This window comes from Scatophagus argus, chromosome 11 (assembly GCF_020382885.2).
Source record: "Scatophagus argus isolate fScaArg1 chromosome 11, fScaArg1.pri, whole genome shotgun sequence".
Lineage (NCBI taxonomy): Eukaryota > Metazoa > Chordata > Actinopteri > Scatophagidae > Scatophagus > Scatophagus argus.
In genome coordinates, this window is record NC_058503.1 from 21,149,966 (window position 1) to 21,173,393 (window position 23,428).

Genomic DNA, 23,428 nt, shown 5'->3' on the forward strand with positions numbered 1-23,428 from the left:
CAGTATAGTTAAAGGTTATTGTGTTGAGTTGGTGTGAGTGGAAAAAAAAACAAAGGCAGGAAGTAGTACAGCAAAAGAAGTGAAGCAGACAGCATACCAGTGTTTTGTTGATTTATTTCAGCAATACATGAACGCATGTTTCCTTGATTTTGTTTTCCACTTAACCTATTCTCTACAAATACAAAAAGAAATCCTGAAGAAAATCTGTGGGATATTTTCAGAGGAGAGAAATGTTCATTTATTCTGAGTGCATCTGTTCCGAGCGGTCATTCTTCGCCGCTGCTTCCAGCCTCAGGTCCTGCGACGTCAGCTTGGACATCTTTTACTGGCTCCTGGAGGTCTGACAGTTCAGGCTGAGACGTCTCCATCACTTCCTCAGCTGGTTCTGGTTGAGGAGATGATGTCTCTCCCTCCCTTGTCACGTCCACCTGAAAAGAAACAGAAATTAACATACAGAGCAAAACTTTTTAGTCCCAGTCTTTTTTTTCTTTTCAAATTCTGGACTGATAAAATGGAGCAGCAAAGAGGAGTTTTCTGTGGATTATGCTGATGATGATGGCACACAAATTAAAAAATCTTGTGCTTTTCAGGCTGCATTCAAACCTAAATATTTTGCAATCATCCACATCCTCATTTTGACTTAATGAATGTAGAGAAACAAACAGAATGTGAGACTTTGAATCACATTTTATTTTTCTAACCCTGGCCTAAGTGCTCCTGTTCGTGTCTTGTCCATGTTGGTACGAGTAAAAAATGATTAATGACACGTGAGTTAATCTTACTTGGGAAACGCTGTCGCTCTCCTCTTGTATCTCTGGATTGGACTCCTCTTGCTCCATTGGTTCTTCATCATCTTTCACGTCGGCCGGATGTTCTTGGACTCGCATCTCGAGCTCTTGCATTGCAGCGACGGGAGCATCTTCTTTAACTGGAGCAGAAACTGGTTCCATCTGAATGATGAAAAAAAACAAACAATAAAAAATGTGATCTTAAAAGTTCATGGCAGGGAAAAGCACGCAACGGGTCTCGCTGCTCACGTTCACATCTTCATCAGTTACCTCTTTCTCCACGACAGGCTCTGCAGGTTTTGGTTCTGGCTTCTTCTCTCCTTCCAGCACCACCATAATGGAGGCCGGTATGTGAGCTTGCTGTCGCACAGACACAAAGGGAGGCATTTGGTACAGAAGGCGATCCAAAGAGCGGACAGTAAAGGAGGAGCGGTGAACGTGGCAGCAGCTCTTACCTGATGAGGCGTGAAGGAGTGGACGTGCTGCAGAAGAGGCTCTCTCATCTCCGGGCAGCGTTCAAACACGCTGGTCAGCTGTGCGGGCGGCAGCTGCAGGAGAACGCTGTACGACTGAGGCTTCGTCCTCTGGCAGCACTTCACAAATCCCTCCCACACCTTGGGATACTTCCACACCTACAGGAGCAGAAAAAAAACCCCAGAAAATAATTTCTCAAATCCCGTTTGGCCGTGGAAACCATAAAATCACTGGCTTGAGTTTGGGGCTGACCTGCTTGACGATGAGGCGGGACAGGATGTTCATGACAAAGCCTACCAGCCGGGGATACATGGTGAGGGACTGGATGACGGTACGCATTAACAGCATGGGGAGGGGACTGTGCTCCATCAGCTGCTGCATCACCACGGCCAAAACCTCCGACGTGTAGATGTTCTTCTCTCCAAAGCACAGGTTGGTAGCTGTGGCACGTATGCAGCGGAGACAGGAATGCAACGTTATGAAGTTTTCACACAGCAATCAACGTCTGAATGTATACCACAATTATTACTAATTAGAGGCTTGCTGAATAACCAATCTCATCTGAAGAGTCACCTCAGTCAAGCAGAAAATAAATATATGATGACGTATTACGTTATCAAGTAGGGGATTTGAGGAGGCATGAAGCAGTTTATCAGTTTAACTTTAACTTGAAGGTTTAATCATACACTCCACACTGACCTTTGATGATAGACTTCATATCACATTTGGTTGAGTCTATGTTGTGTAAGGCGATCAGCAGGTCTCCTGGGGTGAGAGGGGACACAGTCGAACTGCCCTCACCTGAAAGGTGACAAACAACAGTGAGAAAACACCTGAATACGATCTCACAGGCGACCCCCCAGTGATGGAGAATCTGACATATGGGTTCAGAATAAAGGAGGAATATTTTTAAAAGGCTGTGGAAAATCGTCAATGCATAAATGAAACAAACAAGATAAAAAGAAAATAATAGGGATAAACAAAACAAAAAGCCAGGAAGAAGTTCCACTTCCTGTACTGACATCTAGTGGTCAAACAACAGAACTGCACACCACAATAAGGTAGGCCAATAAAAAACTTGTTTTTGAGGTCACAGTCACCTTTGACCACCAAAATCTAATCAGATCATCTTTGAGTCCAGGTGGACCTTAGTGCCAAACCCCTCAAACATAATGCCTCCAGTCACTGCTTTCACCAACGCAGAGGCATTAAAATTTCTATTTTTCATTAGCAGAAATATAACCTTCAAACAATTATTAGTGCTCGATCAAATGTGTACATTTGTGAACATGAAAAGGAAAAAAAGACTCTTACTGTGCTGAGTGCCCAATAGGCGATTGAAAACCTCCTTCACCACAATCGGGTTGAGTTTGATCAGCTTGGGAAGAGCCTGGATGACTTCATTCTACACGGAGAGAAACAACCAAAATGTAGTAGAGTAAAAACACTAAAAACAAAGAATCGTGATTATCACGGCTTAGTGAGATAAGTCAGGATGTACGTTACCTTTTCCAGGCCGTTTATGACTGGGATTAAGAAGCGAACATCCGGCACTCGTTTGTGGTAAAGGTCCCTCACTCTCTCCACCAGCTCTGGAGATGGAGGCACTGAATGGAGAACAGGAAGTTACACGTCAGAACTTTGCATTTTCCAGACTTTAATTCTACTGCGCTCTCGCCCGGCGTTTGCCGACGTTTCGTGCTGCTGTCTTGTTACCTTTATCTGTCAAAATGTGCAGACAGCGAGTGACTAAAGTCTCTGCTCCTTTAGGACAGTTTTCAACCAACAGCAGCAGCTCAGGAGAGTTCATCCCCATTCCACGGATCTACAAGACAGGTGAAAATTTTTTCAATACTGTTAAAAACAAGAAAAAGCCAGAGGAGCATTGCTTAATTTAGATCTGTTTTTGCTCTGGGGGAGACTTAATTTAACTTTATGTCCACAGTTCTCTCACAAATCATGAAACTGCAGTTCGTAAAGACGTGACATCACAGGTATGAGGCTACAGGTGTGCATTCTAAACTTCTTTTTGTTTACTTTCATCTGAATTTACCTTCTCTGCTGGTCAAAGAGTTAAAAACACATGAAGAAATAGATAAACACAGCATTCGACTTTGCCCTCAGTGGATTTTATCATGTTTAGCTTTCCAGACACGAATAGCTGCTTTAAATATCACAGTGTTCCTCCTACACACGGCCCTTCTGTTTTTCCCAGATGTTGTGAGAGCGTTGATCACATTAACATGGACAAGTAATTCCGAACTAACAACAAAACTATCAAGACGGACAAACAGCACTACAGTTTAAAGGAAAAACATGCAGCTCTCATTTTGGGGCGAACTGCCCCTTTAACTGTATAAGAAGAACAAATGAGTGACAGAGTGACGCCATGCTGACAGCGAGGAGAGACTTACAGGCTGCTCTATTGCTCGTAGCACACTGCGCTTGATGTCGGCGATGGCCTCAGTGTAGACAGACGCCAGCTCGTGGACCAGCCGGTGGTTCAGGGGCAGCAGGGACAGGTAGAGGAACAGACACTGTCTCACTGTGTCTTCAGTCCAGGGGGACGCCACCTCTGTTTCAGCAGACACACAACACTGTGAGCTTACAGGAGTGGACCAAGAACGACCCAGCATGCACGGACTTACATCCTGATCATACAGTCTGGACCAGATGCTCTAATATGAATAATATGTATAATATGTCCTTTTCGTAAGGTACCGTTCTGTATAAATGAAAGGAAGCGCTCAAAATACCGACGCAAACTCACAAAAAAAAAAAAACCTGTCAGGGATCATAAATAGTTGTAAAAATGTGATGCAAGACGAGTGAAATCATGCACATGTATTCCAAACCTGTGTCTTTGTCAGCCCCAAACAGCAGAGACGGAGGGTTTGGGTGGACCAGAAGCTGCATGTAGTTCAGGGCAAACTTCTCAATGTAGTCCCTCAGCTGGTCTTTCTCATACATGCGCTTGAGAAAAGCTAAGGCGGTGGTCCGAACCTGAAAACAGAATCGGCAAATCAGGTCAGCAGACTGAAAGAGCGTGAGTGTGAGTTACACGGCAACGAAATGTGGACAAGAAATGTTATCACCTTCTCTTTTTCATGTGAACTGAGATCCAGGAGCACATGCAGGTACTGAAACTGCCTCGAAGGCCGTTTGACGATAAGCTCCTTCAGAGTCGTCATGCCCAAATACACCCGAGACTGAAACGAGACGTCAGTTGGACAGCTCAGTGGACGTTTGTCAGGTCTAAACGAGAAGCTGCGTCTTTGTCGCATCACTCACCTCGTCCTCACAGTAACGTCGTATCACTTCCAACGCAGATTCTGTTATGACGGGAGCCTCCAGGACCAGTTTAGTGAAAAGTCTGGAAGAGACCGAACATGGTAACAAAACGAGAGTCGTGAGAGCTGTCCAGGACAAACAATTGAGTATTTGTCACAAAAAAAAGTTTCACGTAGTTTACAAAGACTATCGCTTATCATCCAGCTAACATCCCATTTTAATGGGGGTGCATGTTTCAATGAGAGCCAGTGAAATCGACGTGTGAGATTGACGAGTTTTTGTCTCACCCGTCCCTCTGCTCGGGCTTCTCCTGCAGGCCAGACAGCAGAGTGTACAGGCAGTGGTCATAGCTGTCCAGCAGCCCAGAGGGCAGCAGGCTGAGGTAAGTGTTGTACTCTTGGTAGAGGAGAGAAAAGGCCAGGTCACTCCTCGTCCTGATGTCCTCCAGAATAAATTCAAGCACGTCTTCTTTCATCATTCCTTCGAACTGCGTCACGAGCCTGGAGAGCAGCTTCACTCTGACCTGCCGTGCAGAGCGAGTGTGATTATCCTCTAAAACAGGCCTTTTGGCGCTTCTTTAAACATCAATCATTATGAAAAAAGAGAAATTAGCCATGTGGTGATCACTCACGTGGGACATGCCACTTTGAGTAATCGCCTTCTCTGAATGCAGGATGCGTTTGACCGCTTTGGAGGTTAACGTTTCAATCTGGGTGTCCGATAAAGGCTGGACGACGTCTGACAACCGAAACACTTTTTTCCTCCCACTCGCTCCTGCCATTCTGTAACAGAGTAAAGTCAAGGATTTGCACACAAGGTGCAGCTTACGATACCGCAGCCATGTGTTTGAGTTAGTGCCAGAACTCACTTGGTTTGTGCTGTAGGGACGATGGGTTCAGGGAGCCTCTTGGCGGTGGCGGGAGCCGCCTCTGTGGTCTTTTCTGCATAACCTCCCACCACAGAGATGGCTTGTCCCACTATCACAGGAGGAAATTTGCGCTTGATGAGCTGGTCTTTAGCACCAGAGTCTCCCTCGTTGCCTTCCTCTTTGCCAATCTCGTCTTCTCTGGCTTTGCACTGCTCAAGTCCTGAGATTACATGTTTTCAGTTAGACCCAGACCAACGCACAGCAGTAAGAAGATTTCTTTTTTGACAAACACACTTTGGGCCAAATTCCCATTGTTCAACTCCTCCTTTCTATCAAAAACACCTAATTTTGTGACAAACCTGGACCAATTCCAGCTGCGGTCATCTGTGTGGCCATCAGCCTGGCCAGATGTTTGATCTGTGCATCAGTGCCTGCTGACTCAACAGGTGTGTACGTGGCCTGGAAGGATGCTGGCATGACATCTGGCAGATACACCATGCTGATGAGCACCTAAACCAGCAGGCAGACAGATGGAATTAACTTTCAAGCCAGTCCCACCTAAGGAAAAGAAACACACTGAAAAAAAAAAAAACAGTCCGCCGCTGCTCACCAGGTTGGCTACGTTCTCAGGGTTGAGCAGCGGGTGCAGGAACTCAGCTGTGAGGTCAATGGCAGACTGTGCTACCGGGACAGCAGCTGGTTTGGGGGCTGAGAGCGAGGCTGGCTCCTCTTTGTCCTCATCGTCTTCAATAAGGGCTGGCTCTGAGAGCAAAGGAGGCAAAATGCTGGATGTTTACAGTGAACCTGCAGCTGACTGTGTCCAACACTATCTCTTTTAAGATTTAAGTGCTTCAAGCTGCCTTAGGTTAAAAGTTTTGGTATTTATGGTCACATAAACCTGATTGTTGTGCCATGCTGATTCTACTGGACACTTCAGAGAAGTAAATGTCAGAAAATGTGACATGTAAATGGTCTAAAAAGCACAGATTCATGTTTGTGTGTATAGTGGAACAGCACTACAGTAATTTTGCAGCCTAGTTGAAATTTTTGAGCAAATTCAAAACTTATCAAAACCTGGAAAACCCACCAAATATTTCAATACGTATACATCAAATCAGAACGTCTGTCTGCTATCACTACTCACCAATCTTGACCTTTTTCCCCTCTGTGTACTGTTCATGGCGAGGCCTTTTGCGCTGCTCACGCGGTGCAGGTGTAGAGCGGGTTATTTCACTCTGGGGCATGCCCAAGTCGAGCAGCAGAGTGCTAATCTGACCCTGGAACTCCAGGCTGCAGGGATGCTTGAGGACTGCCACCAAGTGCAGCTTCAGGTTCTTTCGTACGCTGCTGACTTGAGACTTGGCCAGAGTGGGTGGCAAGTTTGCTAAAAAAAAGAAAGTTCAAGCACACAGAGGAAAGGGAAAATACTATTAAATATTTCAAAATATGCACTGAGCAAAAAGATTTGCTGTGTAGAAGATGATCTCATTTTATCCATTTGTTTTGGATCAATATCAGGCTGAGACTTGTTTTAAATGGTGGTTTGTTATTAGCAGTCCTGGCTCAGATCCACTTACCATGTAACGTCTCATATGCCTGGACCACCTCTGACATGAACATTGGCCTCTGACGGGCAATAGTGGCCAGGGAGCCCAGTGCTGTGGTCAGGTTAATGCTGGAAATGGCCGGATGGACCATGAACTTCAGCAGCCTCTCCAGTGCAGTCTTCCCCTCCTCACACAAAACATCTGATGTTCAAACAGAAGCCATTTTAAAAGATGAACTTGACTTGAGTGGATGAAAAAAACACATATTTTGTCCTCACGACAGAATTCCTAATATCTGTACCGTAGCGGATGTACGAGTGATCTTTGGGAACTTTGTCCAGGCTGATGTCCCCCTCTTGTCGCTTGGGGACGTCGGAGTCTGATGTCCGTGGCGACAGAGTGATGATTAATGACTCTGTGAACTTGATGGCATGTGTGCGAACGCCATCATTTTCAGAGTCCAGCAAGGCAAGAACGTCCCCTTTCATCTGCGTGACCAGATCCCAGCACGCCTCCTGCGTCTCTGATACTGCTTTAGAGCGCACCAACCACTGGCAAGAGGGAGGCAGGGGAGTAAAGAGTTTGAATAAATACTGGAAATAGTAACTTGGTATTTTTTTGTATTTCCCTATGATGTCATGTGAATGAGGCTTGTGCTTACCTGAAGAGTAACCTTGTACAGCTGGGTGAGTGTGAGGATGGCTTTCTTCACCACGTTCACACTTTCATCTTTCAGCAACATGTTCAGGTTGGCGATCAACCTGAGAAGGAGCTCATTGTCTCTTTTACTGGAAAAGACAAAAACAGCGAAAGGTTTAAGATGGCGCACAACATTTACTTTCACAAACACGAGATTTACGAGCCTCTTCTGTCTAACAACTCACCATGCTTCCTCTATGAAGCCAATGACAAACTTTCTCACTTCGATAGACTTGTCAGTCTGAAAGGCGATCATCTCCTACAGGATGAACAGAATTGCGAATCACAGTTTTAGTTTACTGTCATGTTGACATCAGCTGCCAGCTGAAAACAGCCAACACAGTCAAACAACTTGCGTATTTCCGGTCAAACAAACGTCAGTAAAGAAAGCTACGTGAAAGTTTACTTACATCCAAGAAATTATCAAGTAGAGACGGATCCTTATTGATGATGAGTTCCTGAACCTGAAAATTACAGATGTTCACTGACTGATTCAGAATTACCCACCGCCTCCTTACTGCTTCCCGATTTGAAGAGAACAGACACAAACCTGTTTGAGCACTGTTAGCTTTTCATCTGTGGGTATCAGGGCAGCTTGATTCAGAAGATCCACCACCTGAAACAGAAAAGCAAAACCTTGAATTTCCCTCAGGATCAATAAAGTATCTATCTAACCGAATTAACTTGCTCTTGTATGCAGCCTACTGCCAGAAACCAAACAATACCAACATGCCAGTGCAGATGTTAGTAGTTCATCCCCAGCATTTAGTCTAATTATCCAATAGCTCAATATAAATCCCAGATGTGCTCATAAGGCGTTATTATTAGATGTAAAAAGCTTACCCTTTCACTGGTGGTCATATCGATGGCATGGGGAGTTTCCTCCTCCTCAGCGGAAACCTCCATGATTCTGCTATGTTTACTTCACTATGTGGACAACATGGTCTTCAAAATCCTATAGAACACTACAGCCTGTGCAACATATAACCGCCGTGAATAAGGGAATTACATAAAGCGATATTTTTAACCCGCCGAAATAAATGACGTTCAGTGTGTGTTGACAAGTCTAAGTTAGCTTTGAGTTAGCGCGCCACACGTCACCGGTCATTTCATCTCACTTAATTGATGGATTCATCTCTCAAATTAAAAACTTTAGTACATTAGTTGTAAACATTTAATCCCAAAGCTTTAACACCGGGTATTACACAATCATAAACACTTTGTTCTCAGGTGGCGCGCTAGCCTCATGCTAACAAGTTTGCTAACCCTGCGAGTTCTTTCAACACTGTTACAGAACTTACTTACCGCTACACCTACTCTTCACTTCGTCGTAGTAACAGTAATTAAATGTGACATACGTAATGATGCGGTAGTTTTAACATAATCGCAAGCTTAACAACCCTGCTCGTCTATCAGGGAAGCTGCCATGTTTAATTGAAGAAGTGGTGCTGCTCTTGCTCTACTGTTCTACTGTTCTAAAACGCGCAGCACAGAGACAGCCGCCACCTGCTGGACACATGAATACCTACATATGAACCTCCAGAGAATATAAGGACTAAAAAAAGATAATATTATTTTATTATATTACAGAACAGATTTAATGGACAATTGAGTTATGTTTTGTATTTATCCGTATTTTTTGCATTATCATTGTTATATGTGGTGAAAGCTTGTGTCTATCAGTGACAGCTTTACCCCCACCCCTAGCCATAAAAATAGAATTATTAGAGAATAATGTAGATGAACATATATTTATAATATGTCTGAAGCATTTACCAAAGGGCTAATTCAGACAATAAACCACTGCCTTTTTACATCTCTCTCAGCTATATAACAGTATAATTACATACTGTTATGTATTCCGTTGTTTTCAGCTCTGTTGCAGTCTAAAAGCATAAATAGTATTTACTACATAGTATTTAAATAGACATAATGAATGAATATGACTTCTAAAGACGTCTGAATTCTATAATGCCTCTTTAAGACTACATATCCCAGAATTCTCCGCAACACATAAGTGATGTCACCTGATAATAAAGAGGGAGGGTGTGCTAATGTTTACAACCACTGGGCTGTCAATATTTCTATCGTAAAATCAGCGATTAGTCGATATTTCAGCAGTATACGAAAAGATAAGTAAATAATGGCGCAGACTAAATGACCTCTTCTCGCATTCAGGTACAGTGGCCAACTTTACTTCGGCATTTGATCACTTAATAAAGCAAGCTTGTTAGCGACGTGCTCGTCAACGATAGTTAGCTAGTTATCTGATGCTGATAAACAGGTAAAGGTAGCACAGTGGCGTTATTTGCTAACGTTAGCTACGCGCATTAGCTCGACCTGAATCACCTGCTGTCATTGAACTAGCGTCACGCAGAGTAACACTGAAACACAACATTTAGCGTTTCTTGTTCACGTCCATCTGGAGCCAGATAATAGCTAGCCTTCAAGCTGTTTCGCTAGCTTTCAGGAGTTGGAGAGCTGGCTCCTGTGAACAAATGTTAACCCAGCTCGCGTTAACTCACATGTAGCTGCTTTCAGCACAGCTCTGGTTCAGAGTTTTGAGTTTTTCTTTGCTGTGTCCCACAAACCCCTGACATCCGACGAGCTGCCACTTAAGCTTCCCTTTTGTATTCGTATAAAAGTATATTTCTCTTCCTTTGGCTGTCTTAGCCGCTTACTGTCACTTATGGGAACATTTCCACTGATGGTTGCTGTGTGACATTATAGTCTTAGTTGTAAGATTAACATTACTGCCTTGTTCTTTCTTTTTGTGGCAGATTTTTCTTTAAACTTCACAGTGAAACTGAACTGGCGCCTGGAAAAGATCTTTCAGAGTGTGAATTTTGCTGGTAAAAAGGTGTGTATCGCGATATGAAAGTTATTTCAGACTTACCCTCATCTCTGCCAGGGTACTGTAGTCATGCTTTTACTCTGATGTGCTGTACTGTAACTGTCACCGTTCACTTAGCTGCATCAAGTGCAGCCTTCAGGAGTTTTGCCTAAAAACAGAGATGTCGATTCTTGAACTACAGCTGGACACAAACAGCTGTTTGGGAGGCTCAGTGAATGGAAGTGGAAAATATATTACAGTAGTTCCTAAGTCAGTATCGTAAGGAGAAATAGTCTAAATGTGTGTAGTTTGCTTGAAGAGATGTTACACCTCAAAATTTGGCTCAGTTGTTAAGTGGTTATGGGCTCAAATAACACATTGATTGATTTATATATATGTATATATATAATGCTGGCTTCAGTAGTGAGCCAGTTTCTAAATGTGTTGTACCTTCAACATGTTCTTGTTTACCCATGCATCTCTTGGCAGTGCACTGATGGAGTGGGTGTTCATCATGAACCGGATGAGCTCTCAGGGTAGCTCTGCAGCCCAGCGGAGGCGGATGGCGCTGGGCGTGGTGATACTCCTGCTGGTGGATGTCATCTGGGTAGCCTCCTCTGAGCTAACCTCAGTAAGGACTTTGTCACAATTACTCAGTTTTCCACACCTGCTGCTGAAAGGTGGGTGGCAGAACGAGATGACAAAACCATAATGAAATGAGATAAGGGGGGGGAGCAGATGTGCTCGGTAACCTGAGTGCATCGAAGTGTTCCGAGATCAGCAGACAGCTGTGTGAACTGCAGATGTGTTTGTTGGTGTTTTGTTGTGTTGGTCCTCAGTATATGACAGACTTAGCTCTTCTCTTTCTCCTGTCAAATGTTTGACAAAGTACTCAAACTCTTAACTAGTAAAAACTGCAACTCCATTAAATGTGCTGCAACTTCTCACTGCCAAAATTCCAAAGTGCAAACATAAGTAAACTTTTTCCAACTTATACTCTTAAGTCATTTTGACAGCTGTTGCATTTATGGAGAATTAAATTATTGATATGTTAACATATGAGTATAAAACATTTTAGTTTCTGTTGTTATTCTGTGTACTGCTTCAGAAATCATGTCACAGTGTCAAAGATAAGCATCTTAAATGGATTAGCTGATCAGCTGATTTCTTGTGGCAGTGGAGCCATTACAAGAGACGACTGAGTTAGCAGCATAGAAGTGGTAGGAAAGCGGAAAGCACGGAAGCCTCTTTTCATCAAAATGTCTTTTATAGTAACTAAACAAAGACACAACAGCAACTACAGCCATCAGATACATGATACACTAGAATAAAAAGTACAGTGGAGCCTTCTGAGAGGTAGGAGAGTGAAAGTATAACATTATATTGAGTAAATATAATTTGTTTGCTCTTAGCAAAAATCTTGACAAACTTGAATTTCAAAATAAAATAGGCAGGAGTGCCTGAGAGACAAAACCCAGGTCAAACATGTTAGAATTGACAGTGCAGATCAGTGAAACCAAACCTGCTGCTTGAACGCATCAAAGTGTTGACTCTTTAAGCCTGCAATGCATTTTACTTAAAGATCCCCTCCTCAAATGCATTAAAGCATAAAAAAAGAAAATCTCTGTGTGTCTGAGGTGGGTTTAATGGGCAAAAAAATATATATATATATAATTATCACAATAAAATCCTTAAAATAACACCTATATTCTCCCATTCATTAAAAATTAATTGAATATTCAAATATGTTTTACTTTCAAACACAACACGTCTCATACTTCGCTGTAAAGTTCATTCTCAGTGTTTGGAGGCTTCAGCTTCAACTGTTTGCAGTGTTACAAATCACAAATCAGTGTTACAAAGCTGTCTGATAGCGTCAGACATCATTCAGCACGGAGAAGGTGAAACACACAGCTGTGGGAACAAGAAGAAAAACACAGTTTTGACTTGAGGGGGACTTTAACCAATATAAGCTTTCATGCTAAAAGCCTCCTCCTGCTGATTCCTCCCACAGTACATTTTCAAGCGGCAGGAGTACAACAAACCCTTCTTCAGCACGTTCACCAAGACCTCCATGTTTGTGCTCTATTTGCTGGGTTTCCTGCTGTGGCGGCCCTGGAGGCAGCAGTGCACCGGCACGCTGAAACGCCGGCACTCTGCGTTTGTAAGTAGTTAAATCCTCTCACCACACGGGGGCAGTGTTTCCATTCATGGCAGCCCTCAGCCTCAGTGATAGAGAACCACACAACAGACCTTCTGCCAGGTTCATCGACTTTGTTTTTCTCAGCTACAGAAGCAGAAATGCTGGATATTTTGTGAACAAATAGAGGCATGCACAATCATAAATGATGCCCTGCAGCTTTCCTTTAAGACGAGACAGAAGTGCAAGTTAATCTTGGGGAAATTCAGTCACCACAGCAGAAAGTCAGAATCTGAATTGTTGTTCTTTTTCTGTGAGCTGATAGTTTTAATTCCTCGTTTCTTCAGTTTGCCGATGCTGAGGCCTACTTTGCACCCTGCACCACTGACACCACTGTGAACAACTGCCTGGTACGTCGTTTAATTGCAGAGAAAACTGTTGACTCGTTTTCTGTTATTCGCCACAGAAGTAACTAACTGTTATGTTCGGGCCATTTGGCTGTGGGCTCATCTGTGTAAACCCTGACAAAGCTTTACTGAGCATTAAGCATTACTGTCTTCCTGTGCACAATCAAACTCTCTTGTTGGTTTAGTGGCTTTGACAACTGTAAACATCTTCCTGGTTTACTGTTGCGCAGAGTGAACCACTTTACGTTCCAGTGAAGTTCCAGGATGTGCCTGCCGAGCAGCCACACTGTTTAATTGGAGACTGTGAGTCCTGTGAGTACACAGTGGATGTTGTCTGTGTTTGTCTGTTATTGTGACGTCATGTAGCCCCTCTGAAGTTACTAAGACCACAGGAGAACGAAGGGCTTAAGTTTTGATCGATGTGTGATCGATAACCTCATCAGTTTGGTCAGGAATGACGGGCAGTGAAATGGACAAATGGACAAAATTGTTGTTTAGTGCCAGTATGAAATCGAATATTGGACATTTTAACTTTCAGGTCATGCTTGGTTGTTTCTTTTCTTTTCTCTCACACATTATTATAATGAAACCAAAGTTATGAACAGAAAAGATTTTTGCTCTCCTCCGTCTCGGCTGTGTTTTCCAGAACAATGGAAAAATCGGAATATTCTTCTTTTCTGCGTTTCTGTACTTGTTAGTGATGCAGTTCAGGAAAAACTGACCTCAATTTCTAGCTGACTGAGAGGCAGTGTACCTCCAGAGTCCAAATCCACAGGATGGAAGTCCTGAGACTGTTTATTAGGCTTACTCAGGTTTCTCTTCTGTTTGTGTTTTCAAGTGTTCATATTTTAAGCAGCTCTGTCTAAACAAACAAATCAGAATGCTTGAGCACCTGATAAGCGACACGTGGTCGTCTTGCTGCAAATACAAATGGAGTCTCAAAATGACTTTACATTTTGTCTGTTCAGGCATTTTAATAAAACCCCTGCCTTCGTCAGCTCACACATCTCTCCATTTCTGCCTCCCAGCAGCGTCCAAAAAGCAGCGGGTGCGTTTTAGTAACATCATGGAGGTGCGTCAGCTGCCCTCCACTCAAGCCCTGGAGGCCAAACTGTCCCGCATGTCCTACCCAGCTGCCAAGGACCACGAGGCCATGCTGCGCACAATGGGCAAGCTAACCATCTCTGATGTGGCCAAAATCAGCTTCTTCTTCTGCTTTGTGGTGAGCAAACGTCAGCGGGATTGTCAGCTTTTAGATGGATATGAAAAATGATCGTTTTAAGCGCGAAGTTGCAGGAGATGCGCTTAAAGCTGCGGCCTCAAAACACCCACAGACTGAGGACTCAAAAGTAATTTTTGTCAAACACAATCATGAAGGACGTTGGGTACATTTTGGAGAGAAAACAGTTTAACAGTTTCAGTGTCATCAATTTAAAAAAAAAAAAAAAAGGGCTTTCAAAAAATATTAAACATAGAAATTATTGTCAAAGGAAAAAATATTTTAAAGTTTCAGAAGAAAAGGTTATTTGTCACATTTCTGTGACTCGAGTCGTCTGTTGGGATTTTATTTTTCTGTTGGTGTTATAAGCTGGTCAGGTGGCGAGCAGTGTGTTTTGCTGGTACTTTGTCAAAAGGACATTTTGTGAATTATGTAAGAGAGCAGAAAGTGATGGTTTATGAGCGCCAAAAACTGCAAGTCATTAATCACTTAGATGAGCTGCTTTTAATTTGTGACTCATCCTCCCTGGGCACAGCAAACAACAAATACTGAAAGTGTCTGATAAAGGTCTCTTTTTTAAAGTTTGGGAATCATTTAAAAATAATATTTATATATTTCCTTTTTTACTGCTATGATTTTTACTGGCATGTTACAATTGTGATGGATTAACATGAAGTCAACGGCAGGAGCTGCTCATATAAACACAGGAAGACCTTACAGAACAATGCAGCAACCCAGAAATAAAAACTGTGTAGTTGTGTGTTTTGTACGCTGCTGTGTGAGAAATGACTTACCTGATAATTTCAGAGGTATGTGCGGTTGTTGAATTGTAAGTTGAACCTAACTTAAAGCTTCACCTCTGCATAATCAGGTTTTCTGAGCTAAGTTACGTGAGGTACCCTTGAGCAAGGTACCTAACCCCCACTGCTCCCCGGGCGCTGCACGCGGTCGCCCACTGCCCCGGGTTTGCTGTGTGTGTGTGCACGTCACTTGGGTGGGTTAAATGCAGAGAACAAATTTCGTTGGAGTGAGTTCCCTCCAATGACAAAACATGTCACTAAAAAAAAAAAAAAAAAAAAAAAAAATTTTGCGCAGGGTGTTTGTCATTCTGCCCGTTTCTCCTCCAGTGGTTCCTGGCTAACCTGTCCTATCAGGAAGCCCTGTCCGACACGCAGGTCGCCATCGTCAACATTCTGTCGTCCACCTCAGGTGAGTCTCTGTGAAGGCGAGCCACCATATGATTGTCTGACCTGAAGAGAAGTGTACCCACTGCTCTGACTGTTCTGATTCTCCCTCCTCAGGCCTGTTTACGCTCATCTTAGCAGCCATATTTCCCAGCAACAGCAGCGACCGTTTCACCTTGTCCAAACTGCTGGCTGTGGCTCTCAGGTAAGAGCTGAATGAGTTGCGAACTCATAAAACATGTATGAAGGACACACAAAATACATGTCGCGTTTCTCTTGTTTAGCATGGGAGGTGTTGCCCTCGTGAGTTTCTCCAGCATGGACAATCCTGATGAGAAGGGCGTCATAGGTACCCGTAGAGACCGCGAGTGTCTGTCGCTCTTCCACATCACAATTGTTTAGTGAAATGTCCAGTGGTGCTGAATTAATACAGTTTGAAACCTTCTTTCCGGATGCAATTGACTTTGAAATTTTCCTGAAGGTTCTTTGTGGTCGCTGGCTGGGGCGATGCTCTACGCTGTCTACATCGTAATGATCAAGAGACGAGTGGATCGGGAGGACAAGCTTGACATTCCCATGTTCTTTGGTAAGCAAAGGCTCACTTTGCTTGTCTTTCAAAAAGGTGTGTCAGTTGTTGCAGTCATCAACAATACTCTTAGCAATGTTTGCACCGCGACTGCACTCCCGACTCCTGCTCATACACCAGTTTTTATTCCATGATGTTGTTGCCTGCGTGGCTGCCAGTATTTGCCTTTCGAGCCGTCTGAGCTGGAGCTTCTGTGTGTCCCTCAGGGTTTGTGGGTCTGTTCAACCTGCTGCTGCTGTGGCCCGGCTTCCTCCTGCTCCACTACACGGGCTTCGAGGCCTTTGAGCTTCCCAGCCAGCTGGTGTGGACGTACATCCTCATTAATGGCCTCATTGGAACCGTCCTCTCAGAGTTCCTCTGGCTCTGGTAAGAACCTCACCCATCGTGTATTCGGATCGTGATTCTGGCACCAAATCATCACGAGTTACCTTTTTTTACCCTACAAGATGTGACAAGCGTGTTTCCGCTCATGGCACAGCAGCGAGCAGCGCTGTTGTTTTCATGGTCCGAACACACTGTTTACCTGTGCAAAACCAAAGCCTGCTCAAACACAATTGGTCAGTACTAATCAAGACTACAAAAGGACTACAAGCAGAAACCGTAACGCTTCCAGTGCCAGTGAAGATACTGGGTTCATATGCAGGCGTCTGTCGTCAAGATTAACCAATCAGCAGTCTCTCACATTTTCACTCCGCCACTTAGCATCAACTACAGTCGAGCTGAGCCGAGCCAAGCCGTACCATGTAGTGAGCACATTTAATGCTTTCACTTGTGTAGTTTGCTATTCTGAAACTCACTCGCTAAGGAGTTAAACTGCACTAATCTAAAAGATCTTCAGTCTAAAGAATATAAAGTATCTCCAAGGTGCTTTAATGCTGCAACTGGTGACGCTGCTTTCTGTCCTCAGGGGCTGTTTCCTCACATCATCTCTAATTGGGACTCTGGCACTGAGCCTCACCATCCCACTTTCTATTATGGCCGATATCTGCATGCAGAAGGTAAGTTTCCCACCGCAGGTACTTAACAATTCTGAAACAAGAGTTCAAGGTAAGGTTCATCTGGCGCGAGCAAGGCGCCGTTTTGGAGACGGTCGAATGAGCGGTGAAATGGTTAATGTTGGCAGCAGTTTGCATTTGTTGAATACCTGGCATGTTTAGAAATGAAATTTATATGAAATTGGGGTTGAATTGGGGTCAAAATTGAGGATATGTTTATAAATTAATCTGAAAATCTGAAGTCTGGTAATGACAGTAGTTGTAACTCGCTTGTGTGTGTGTGTGTGTGTGTGTGTGTGTGTGTGTGTGTGTGTGTGTGTGTGTGTAGGTTCGTTTCTCGTGGCTGTTCTTTGCCGGCGCGGTCCCTGTCTTCCTCTCTTTCTTCATCGCCACACTCTTATGCCACTACAACAACTGGGATCCAGTGCTGGTGGGGCTGAGGAGAGTATACGTCTTCATTTGCAGGAAACATCGCATCCACAGGTACGCACAGTTTGATTCTGCAGAGCGAGTAAAGGTGACGCAGCAGCCTGCGGCGGACATATTGGCGGCTTTCAGCTCGGACGCTGGAAGCAGCTGATTTTATTAACTGCATTTCATTTGTCATTTTTTCGAGTTAGTTTTTAGATTGATTTGTTGTCTTTGTGTTTGACAAACCACTTTGCTTGTTTGAGCTACAGTATGTAATCCATTAGAGGGAACACCTTTATTCTTTTTGGCAAGGTAACACGAGCGAGGGCCGTTTTAAAAACTTGTATCTTTTTAGTCGATTGAAATCTCCAGCAGCTGAGATTCGAGACTGTTGCCAAAAAGCCATTAGAGCTAAACTGTAAGAAAATCCAACACAAGCTGAAAAACGTAACGACACTTTGGACTGGTGACGCACACCATCAGCAGTGAGCTGTTTTTAAATACAGATAATATCTGAGCAGAATTTCTCCCCTTTTGAACCTCTGCTTTTTGTCCCCTGGTTGTGACGAAGTGCGCCCTCTATAGGATTATCTGTCATCGTTTATTAACGGCCTTATATATAAATAAGCTATAAAATGCCTAAGCCATCCATAGCCACTGGTACAGAAACACCATAGAGATGTCTTGTTGGACTAATCAGATGATTATGTCCCCACAACAGCAGTCATTTCCAGGTTGTTAGTCACAGCGACTGCTTCAATAGCAACAAATGTGGTTTCTGTGGCAGCTGTGACGTGGCTGCAAAAAGAGTGTAAACAGACGCACGCTTAATGGATGAAAATGCTGCTTGCACGAATTCAGTTTGTCCAAGTCAAAAGGCAGTTTGTTCAGTACACACACACACACACACACACACACACACACACACACACTGTGAAGATGTGGAAATTCTACAATTTCAAAATGATTCTACAATGACAAAATGATTTCTCTGTCCGGTCGAATAGTTAAAGCTCTTGAAGTCATAAATGGAAAGTGAGCCATTGTTTTGTGGTGTGTGTGGCCTATTAAAAAATGAGTTTGACCTTAGCTCTGACACACACTTCAGAGTCTTTTCTCCCCTGACATTCTCACAAGGACAGTAGACTCAATTTGTAGCTCACAGCCTCGCTGAGTTAAGTCTGTAATCAGATGTTCATGCCTGACTGACGATCCTCTCCACGGCGTTTATGCTCTCCATTCTTCTGCGAATGCTTGCTCGCGTTTGCTGAGGGATGATTACAATAATGACGGTTGTCAAGACGATGACTGTGATGAAGATTGACACCCTGTTCCCTCCGCCCACAGGCTGCCAGAGGACAGCGAGCAGTGCGAAAGCCTCATTCCTCTGCACGCCGTCTCCCCCAACGAAGGAAGCTTCTGTTCGTGATGCAGCGGCCAAACACAAAGTAAATGATTCTCTCATCTCTTCCTGACTTTGACCTGAGCTGCGCGTTGTTGGCTGGTGTGTTTGTTTAAGTGGATGTTAGTGTGTATGAAACTAAAACAGCAGAGGGTTAAATTGATTGATTCCACGTATGTTGAACTTCTGACTGGTTTCGGTGTGAATGTGCTGCTGTAATAGAACCAGCTTATTTATTTTAAAGGTAACATTACATAATTAACCCCACGGATGTTTCTTTTGTGAGGTCCGTAACACAAAAATCCTTTTTAAATTTTATTCTTAAATTTTGAAGCTACACTCTATATCAGACAGCCACCGACCAAAAGCAGAGCTAAAATCAGAGTGAATAGTATATTTGTGTTTGTCAAGTGACATATTTAATATTAATGTTGCTTCATGTCTAGTAAATTTGTCAGCCGTTTCCAAACACATTCACCATAACTTTATAAGCTAATAATATGCTTTGCTTTCAACTTGTTGTGCTGCCCCCAAGTGGCCAAAAAAAACCCCAAAAAACAACTAATGCAGCTTTAATAATAATATTTTGATTGATTTGCATCCAAAACTCTTGGATTTTCAAGACCCAAGACTTTCTCAAGTTTCTGCTTCCTCCTCCCTGCTCAGACATCTGTTGAGTATTTGTCTCAGGTGGTGGGGAGTGAGTGGGATGCAGAAACAAGGAGGACGGGACGGTCATCACGTCAGTATTTCATATTCAGAGATTCACCGTCCACTCCCCAAAGTCTGCGTCTCAGCCCGTCTCTTAGCTATTTATGGGTTTAGACGAGCTTTTCTCTCGTCTGCCTCCCACAGTAATTGTCAGCAGGGCAGAGGGAGAGAGATTTTATAACTCGGCGTGTGGTTTCTAATAGAGGCGTTAGTGGGGAATGAAAACACTGCAGTTCAGGACAGACTTAAGCCTTTCTGCTGGGTACGTGGGATCTAATGGAGGAGCAAATGGAGGGTGTGTGTGTGTGGGTGTGTGTGACACACGGATGTGCGTCCACTTGCATAGAAGCCTGGCCCCTGCTGTTGGTTATTTAATTTAAATGATTAACCTTCTGATTCATAAATTATCATCACAAGCTCAAAACCTCATCATCAGAACTCAGAAAAGATTTTCAGCTTGTGATAAACAGCAAATCCTCGCCGAGATGGAGAGTCTGGACATTAGAAGTAAATCTAGTTGAATTTTATTTCTAAACATGCTGCCACAAAGACAATCCTGTTTGGGAAATACTCACTTCTTTGTTTGTTTTAGTGACTTTTCGTGCCATCAGAGATCTTCAGAGTTGCGTTCTTCTCTGTGGCTGATAAAATCTGCTAGCAGAACAAAGTCAGTGTACCAGACCTCCTGAGGCCAGTGGTTTGAAGCTACATTAGCTGCTAGTAGCATAACACACCCGAATCTCTGACAGAGCTGCTGGCGGCTTGCATTGTGGGTAATGTAGGCACCAGCTTGTCCTCTGGTTCTGCTGCATCGGTTTTGATTCCTGTCCTCTGTGGGTTGTAGTTGCCAAATCCGTGGACACAGAAGTGTGTACCCGTACAAGTCTGTGCAGATTTCTGTTCATGTTCATTATGTCTCTGTGCCTCGCTCATAATGTCTTTCAATCTGTCTCCCAAGGTGGCGAATGTGGATCTCGCTGAGCAGACAATCTGGAAGCTTTCAGAGACATTCAACTACCCCAGTGCCTCAAATTAAATCTATTTATTTTCTACAGTGTTGAGACGACGCATCCATTTCTACAAGTTCATTTTTTTATTCTCACGTTTCAGTCATCACAGACTGAGATTCTGTTTTTACTTTTTGTTTTGCTTTTTTTATGTTATCTGCATACAACAAAGAAACTGTATGGTGCTGAAGGTGCTGGACGTGGTCAGTGATCAGTATGGTGTCGTGTGTCCAGATGAAACGGTACATGTTGACTATAACACTAACAGAGGCAGAATAAATTCTGTTTCTTCACAAATCTGAAATCATTGAGTTCAGACTTCATGTCATTTTGTTGGGTAGACATCGTCGTGTTTGTCTCCAGGCCTTTTGAAGCCTTGCTGCTTCGTGTGTGTGTGTGTGTGTGTGTGAATGAAGCAGTGTGTTTTCACAAATGGCCATCTGTGGCCACATCTGGCCATCAATGGCCAGATGTGTTACTTGATAAGTTTGTTTTTTGATTTTCCTGCCTTCCCGTCAACACAGACCTCCGCCTTGTCACAACTTTGAACATGTGGATGTGCGGTGGCATGTGGCCGCAGCTCTCTGATTGGTTCGTGTTACCGGCCTGGGCAGCTTGGTTAATGACCGAACCTGTCTGAGTGACGTCTGTGTGCGAGACACTGTCCACTTCCTGTAGACCTCCAGGTGATAGTCCTGGCATCTCTCAGCAAACAAAATGTCCCTCTTTTTATTTTAATCTGGCACCGGTCTCGATTTCCTTTCCGGACGTGAAGAAGAATGAACTCACGCCACACCTGGGCGAGAAAGCGCCGCGTCTTTGGCGTCAGCAGCTTTCTTGTTCCACGCTGTAGCGCCTCTGACAGCTGGATCACGAAGACAGACTGCGGCGGAGACGTCATCTTTGTCCGTGGATACAAACTGATGGCCTTCTGCCATAAGCTACAACACGCCTTGCAGCAGTTAGCCGTCGTGTGCTTGTACGAGCAGTTTTCCTTTTCAAAGTGACACAGCGACACGTCCACAGAGTCCTGATGTTGTGTTTGTGACCTTCGTATGACCACTACAGATCTCTGTTCCAAGAGTCTATATTTTATGTATCATTGTGAAAGATTTCAGCTAAATTTTACTTGTAGCTGATTGGAATCTTGTATGTGATCCGTTTTTCTTTCTTTCTTTTTCTTTTTTTTAAATTAATCAAAAATTTACTTGCTGTGTTGGTGATTTCATGTGATGAGAAAGAAAACTTTTCAGTGTCTGTCATGTAACCCGGGATGTAAACACTACAGTTGGAGGTGAAATGTAAATGTTTTTCCAGACATCCTGTTAAATGTCAGGTGTGTGTGTGTGTGTGTGTGCGTGTGTGTGTGTACATTTGGAGGAAGTGATAACCGACCCGTGAGGGCGAATGAACGGGTCGAGCACTTTAAGTGACGGATGTTAACTGCTTCTCTCCTTCTTGTTCTTTATTGCCAATCAGTCCGTCTTCTGTCGCAGTCGTTAAGTATGAAAGCCTTTTTAGGATGATTAGTGGTCATTGTTTTTATTTTGGTTTTGTTTCTTTTTTTTGTCTGGTTTGATTTCACATGAAAAAATCTTTTTCTATTTCATATTTTATCAATGGTGCTTGTGGAATTTCTTTATGGTTTTTACATGATTATCTTTTTTTTTTCTTTCTCAGGTTCTTTGTCTCGTTTTTCACATCTGAGCAATTTCTGTGTCTTTCGGTGTCATTAATGAAGATGTAATAAGGTCTAAAAGAAGGCCAGGAAAAAGACTGTAATAGTAAATTCCCTGTTATCAGCATTAGCTCTTGAATTATCCTGTTATTTTGCAACTCTGTTTTCATACTTACAATGCACTATTAAAATATATCTTTTTAAATCCTTGTGTTTAATGGCATCTGGTTTCTAAATTGTCAGCATCCGTGAGAATGAAAAGAAAATACTCATGTAAAGTACAAGTACCTTAAAAGTGTTGCTGTGGTTGACAAACTGCTTACGCCTTTTTTTTTTTTTTTTTTTTAAATTGATTGCGGTCAGTTAGCCCCCAAAAAAAATGTATTTAAATTTTGCAGAGAGATTCACTGCCCTCAGATGATCAACCCAAAAACTGAGGATCCCCAGAGCAGCTAGTATGGCTGTAGACTTTAATTCATAGCCACTCCTTTTGCTCATTGGTGAGCGCTGTTGAATGGTGGGACAACCATCCATCCATCCATCCATCCATCCATCCATCCATCTGAAGGTTGGTGGTTCAATCCGTTCCGTCAGTGTGTTTGAATGGCTGATGGAAAGCACCTTGCATGGCAGCCTCTGCCATCAGTGTGTGTGTGTGTGTGTGTGAGTGAACATGGTCAGTGGATCAGAAAAGTGCCACACAGATGAAAGTCCATTTACCATTCATTCATCCGGACACGTATTCACCACCGTCAGCTGGAGAGTTGAGCGTCTGCAGCTTTTCACATCTGTGAAATGCGGCCCATTGAATTGTGGGATTGTCACCGTAAAGTACTTTTTTTTCTTTCGCTCCATTTTGGGATCCGATTGCGGGTTGCGCTGAAAGAAGCCGAGTTGCATTCAGACACGTCAAGGTTCAGGGCCGTTCGTCTTGTGTTTGCTCAAGTGACAGAAACCTGCAAGGACCTCCATTTCATGTAGAGATTTTTTTGAAAAGGATGTGTGGAAAAATATCTCTTTCACAATAGTGTATAAAAACAGTACTTGGTTCAGTGAAGACAGCAGCAATACCCATTTTCACTTTCGGTGAAAAGTGCAGCATGATGGCTGTGAATTCAGATGCCGCATGCCAAAAAATCTTGTTGGGTTGTGCTGCAGAGTGCATGCATCAGATTTGGATGTCTAAAT

The 23,428-nt window shown here is 43.4% G+C and overlaps 2 protein-coding genes across 5 annotated transcripts; one reads left to right on the forward strand and one right to left on the reverse strand.

The window, feature by feature from the left end:
* Positions 1 to 97: 97 nt before the first annotated feature.
* Positions 98 to 9,129, reverse strand: sympk (symplekin). The gene is made up of 27 exons (XM_046403337.1): positions 8,973 to 9,129; positions 8,511 to 8,639; positions 8,218 to 8,283; positions 8,078 to 8,131; positions 7,853 to 7,926; positions 7,630 to 7,756; positions 7,270 to 7,519; positions 6,999 to 7,169; positions 6,566 to 6,805; positions 6,032 to 6,183; positions 5,781 to 5,931; positions 5,422 to 5,641; positions 5,185 to 5,335; positions 4,841 to 5,076; positions 4,554 to 4,635; positions 4,358 to 4,471; positions 4,118 to 4,265; positions 3,677 to 3,837; positions 2,979 to 3,087; positions 2,769 to 2,869; positions 2,577 to 2,667; positions 1,962 to 2,063; positions 1,515 to 1,702; positions 1,244 to 1,420; positions 1,059 to 1,148; positions 783 to 950; positions 98 to 428 (listed from the first exon to the last, which is right to left on the reverse strand). The coding sequence occupies exons 2-27, from the start codon at positions 8,571 to 8,573 to the stop codon at positions 267 to 269; spliced, it is 3,648 nt and encodes a 1,215-aa protein (XP_046259293.1). The 5' UTR covers positions 8,574 to 8,639; positions 8,973 to 9,129; the 3' UTR covers positions 98 to 266.
* A 550-nt stretch (positions 9,130 to 9,679) lies between these two features.
* LOC124066691 (solute carrier family 35 member F5-like) lies at positions 9,680 to 22,445 on the forward strand. Of its 4 annotated transcripts, XR_006844641.1 has the most exons (17): positions 9,680 to 9,845; positions 10,448 to 10,527; positions 10,990 to 11,131; positions 12,515 to 12,664; positions 12,988 to 13,050; positions 13,278 to 13,359; positions 14,076 to 14,269; positions 15,394 to 15,475; positions 15,568 to 15,655; positions 15,735 to 15,799; positions 15,932 to 16,036; positions 16,243 to 16,402; positions 16,944 to 17,034; positions 17,360 to 17,514; positions 18,790 to 18,890; positions 20,514 to 20,968; positions 21,899 to 22,445. XR_006844641.1 is itself a non-coding variant. In XM_046403339.1 (16 exons), the coding sequence occupies exons 3-15, from the start codon at positions 10,997 to 10,999 to the stop codon at positions 18,869 to 18,871; spliced, it is 1,452 nt and encodes a 483-aa protein (XP_046259295.1). In that variant the 5' UTR covers positions 9,680 to 9,845; positions 10,448 to 10,527; positions 10,990 to 10,996; the 3' UTR covers positions 18,872 to 18,890; positions 20,514 to 22,445. The 4 variants fall into 4 exon arrangements, 3 of the variants coding, with proteins under 3 accessions (XP_046259295.1, XP_046259297.1, XP_046259296.1); XM_046403339.1 differs by having other exon boundaries at positions 20,514 to 22,445; XM_046403341.1 differs by having other exon boundaries at positions 14,079 to 14,269; positions 20,514 to 22,445.
* Positions 22,446 to 23,428: the final 983 nt, after the last annotated feature.

Excerpts from the sequence above, each read along its gene's own strand:
- sympk (XM_046403337.1), bottom strand. The coding sequence starts at position 8,573 with ATGGAGGTTTCCGCTGAGGAGGAGGAAACTCCCCATGCCATCGATATG. Across the intron at positions 7,170-7,269 it reads TCACTCGTACATCCGCTACG|ATGTTTTGTGTGAGGAGGGG; the intron begins GTACAGATATTA and ends TTTGAACATCAG. Across the intron at positions 4,266-4,357 it reads GTTCACATGAAAAAGAGAAG|GTTCGGACCACCGCCTTAGC; the intron begins GTGATAACATTT and ends TTCTGTTTTCAG.
- LOC124066691 (XM_046403339.1), top strand. The coding sequence starts at position 10,997 with ATGGAGTGGGTGTTCATCATGAACCGGATGAGCTCTCAGGGTAGCTCT. Across the intron at positions 12,665-12,987 it reads AACGCCGGCACTCTGCGTTT|TTTGCCGATGCTGAGGCCTA; the intron begins GTAAGTAGTTAA and ends TCGTTTCTTCAG. Across the intron at positions 13,360-14,075 it reads AATTGGAGACTGTGAGTCCT|CAGCGTCCAAAAAGCAGCGG; the intron begins GTGAGTACACAG and ends TCTGCCTCCCAG.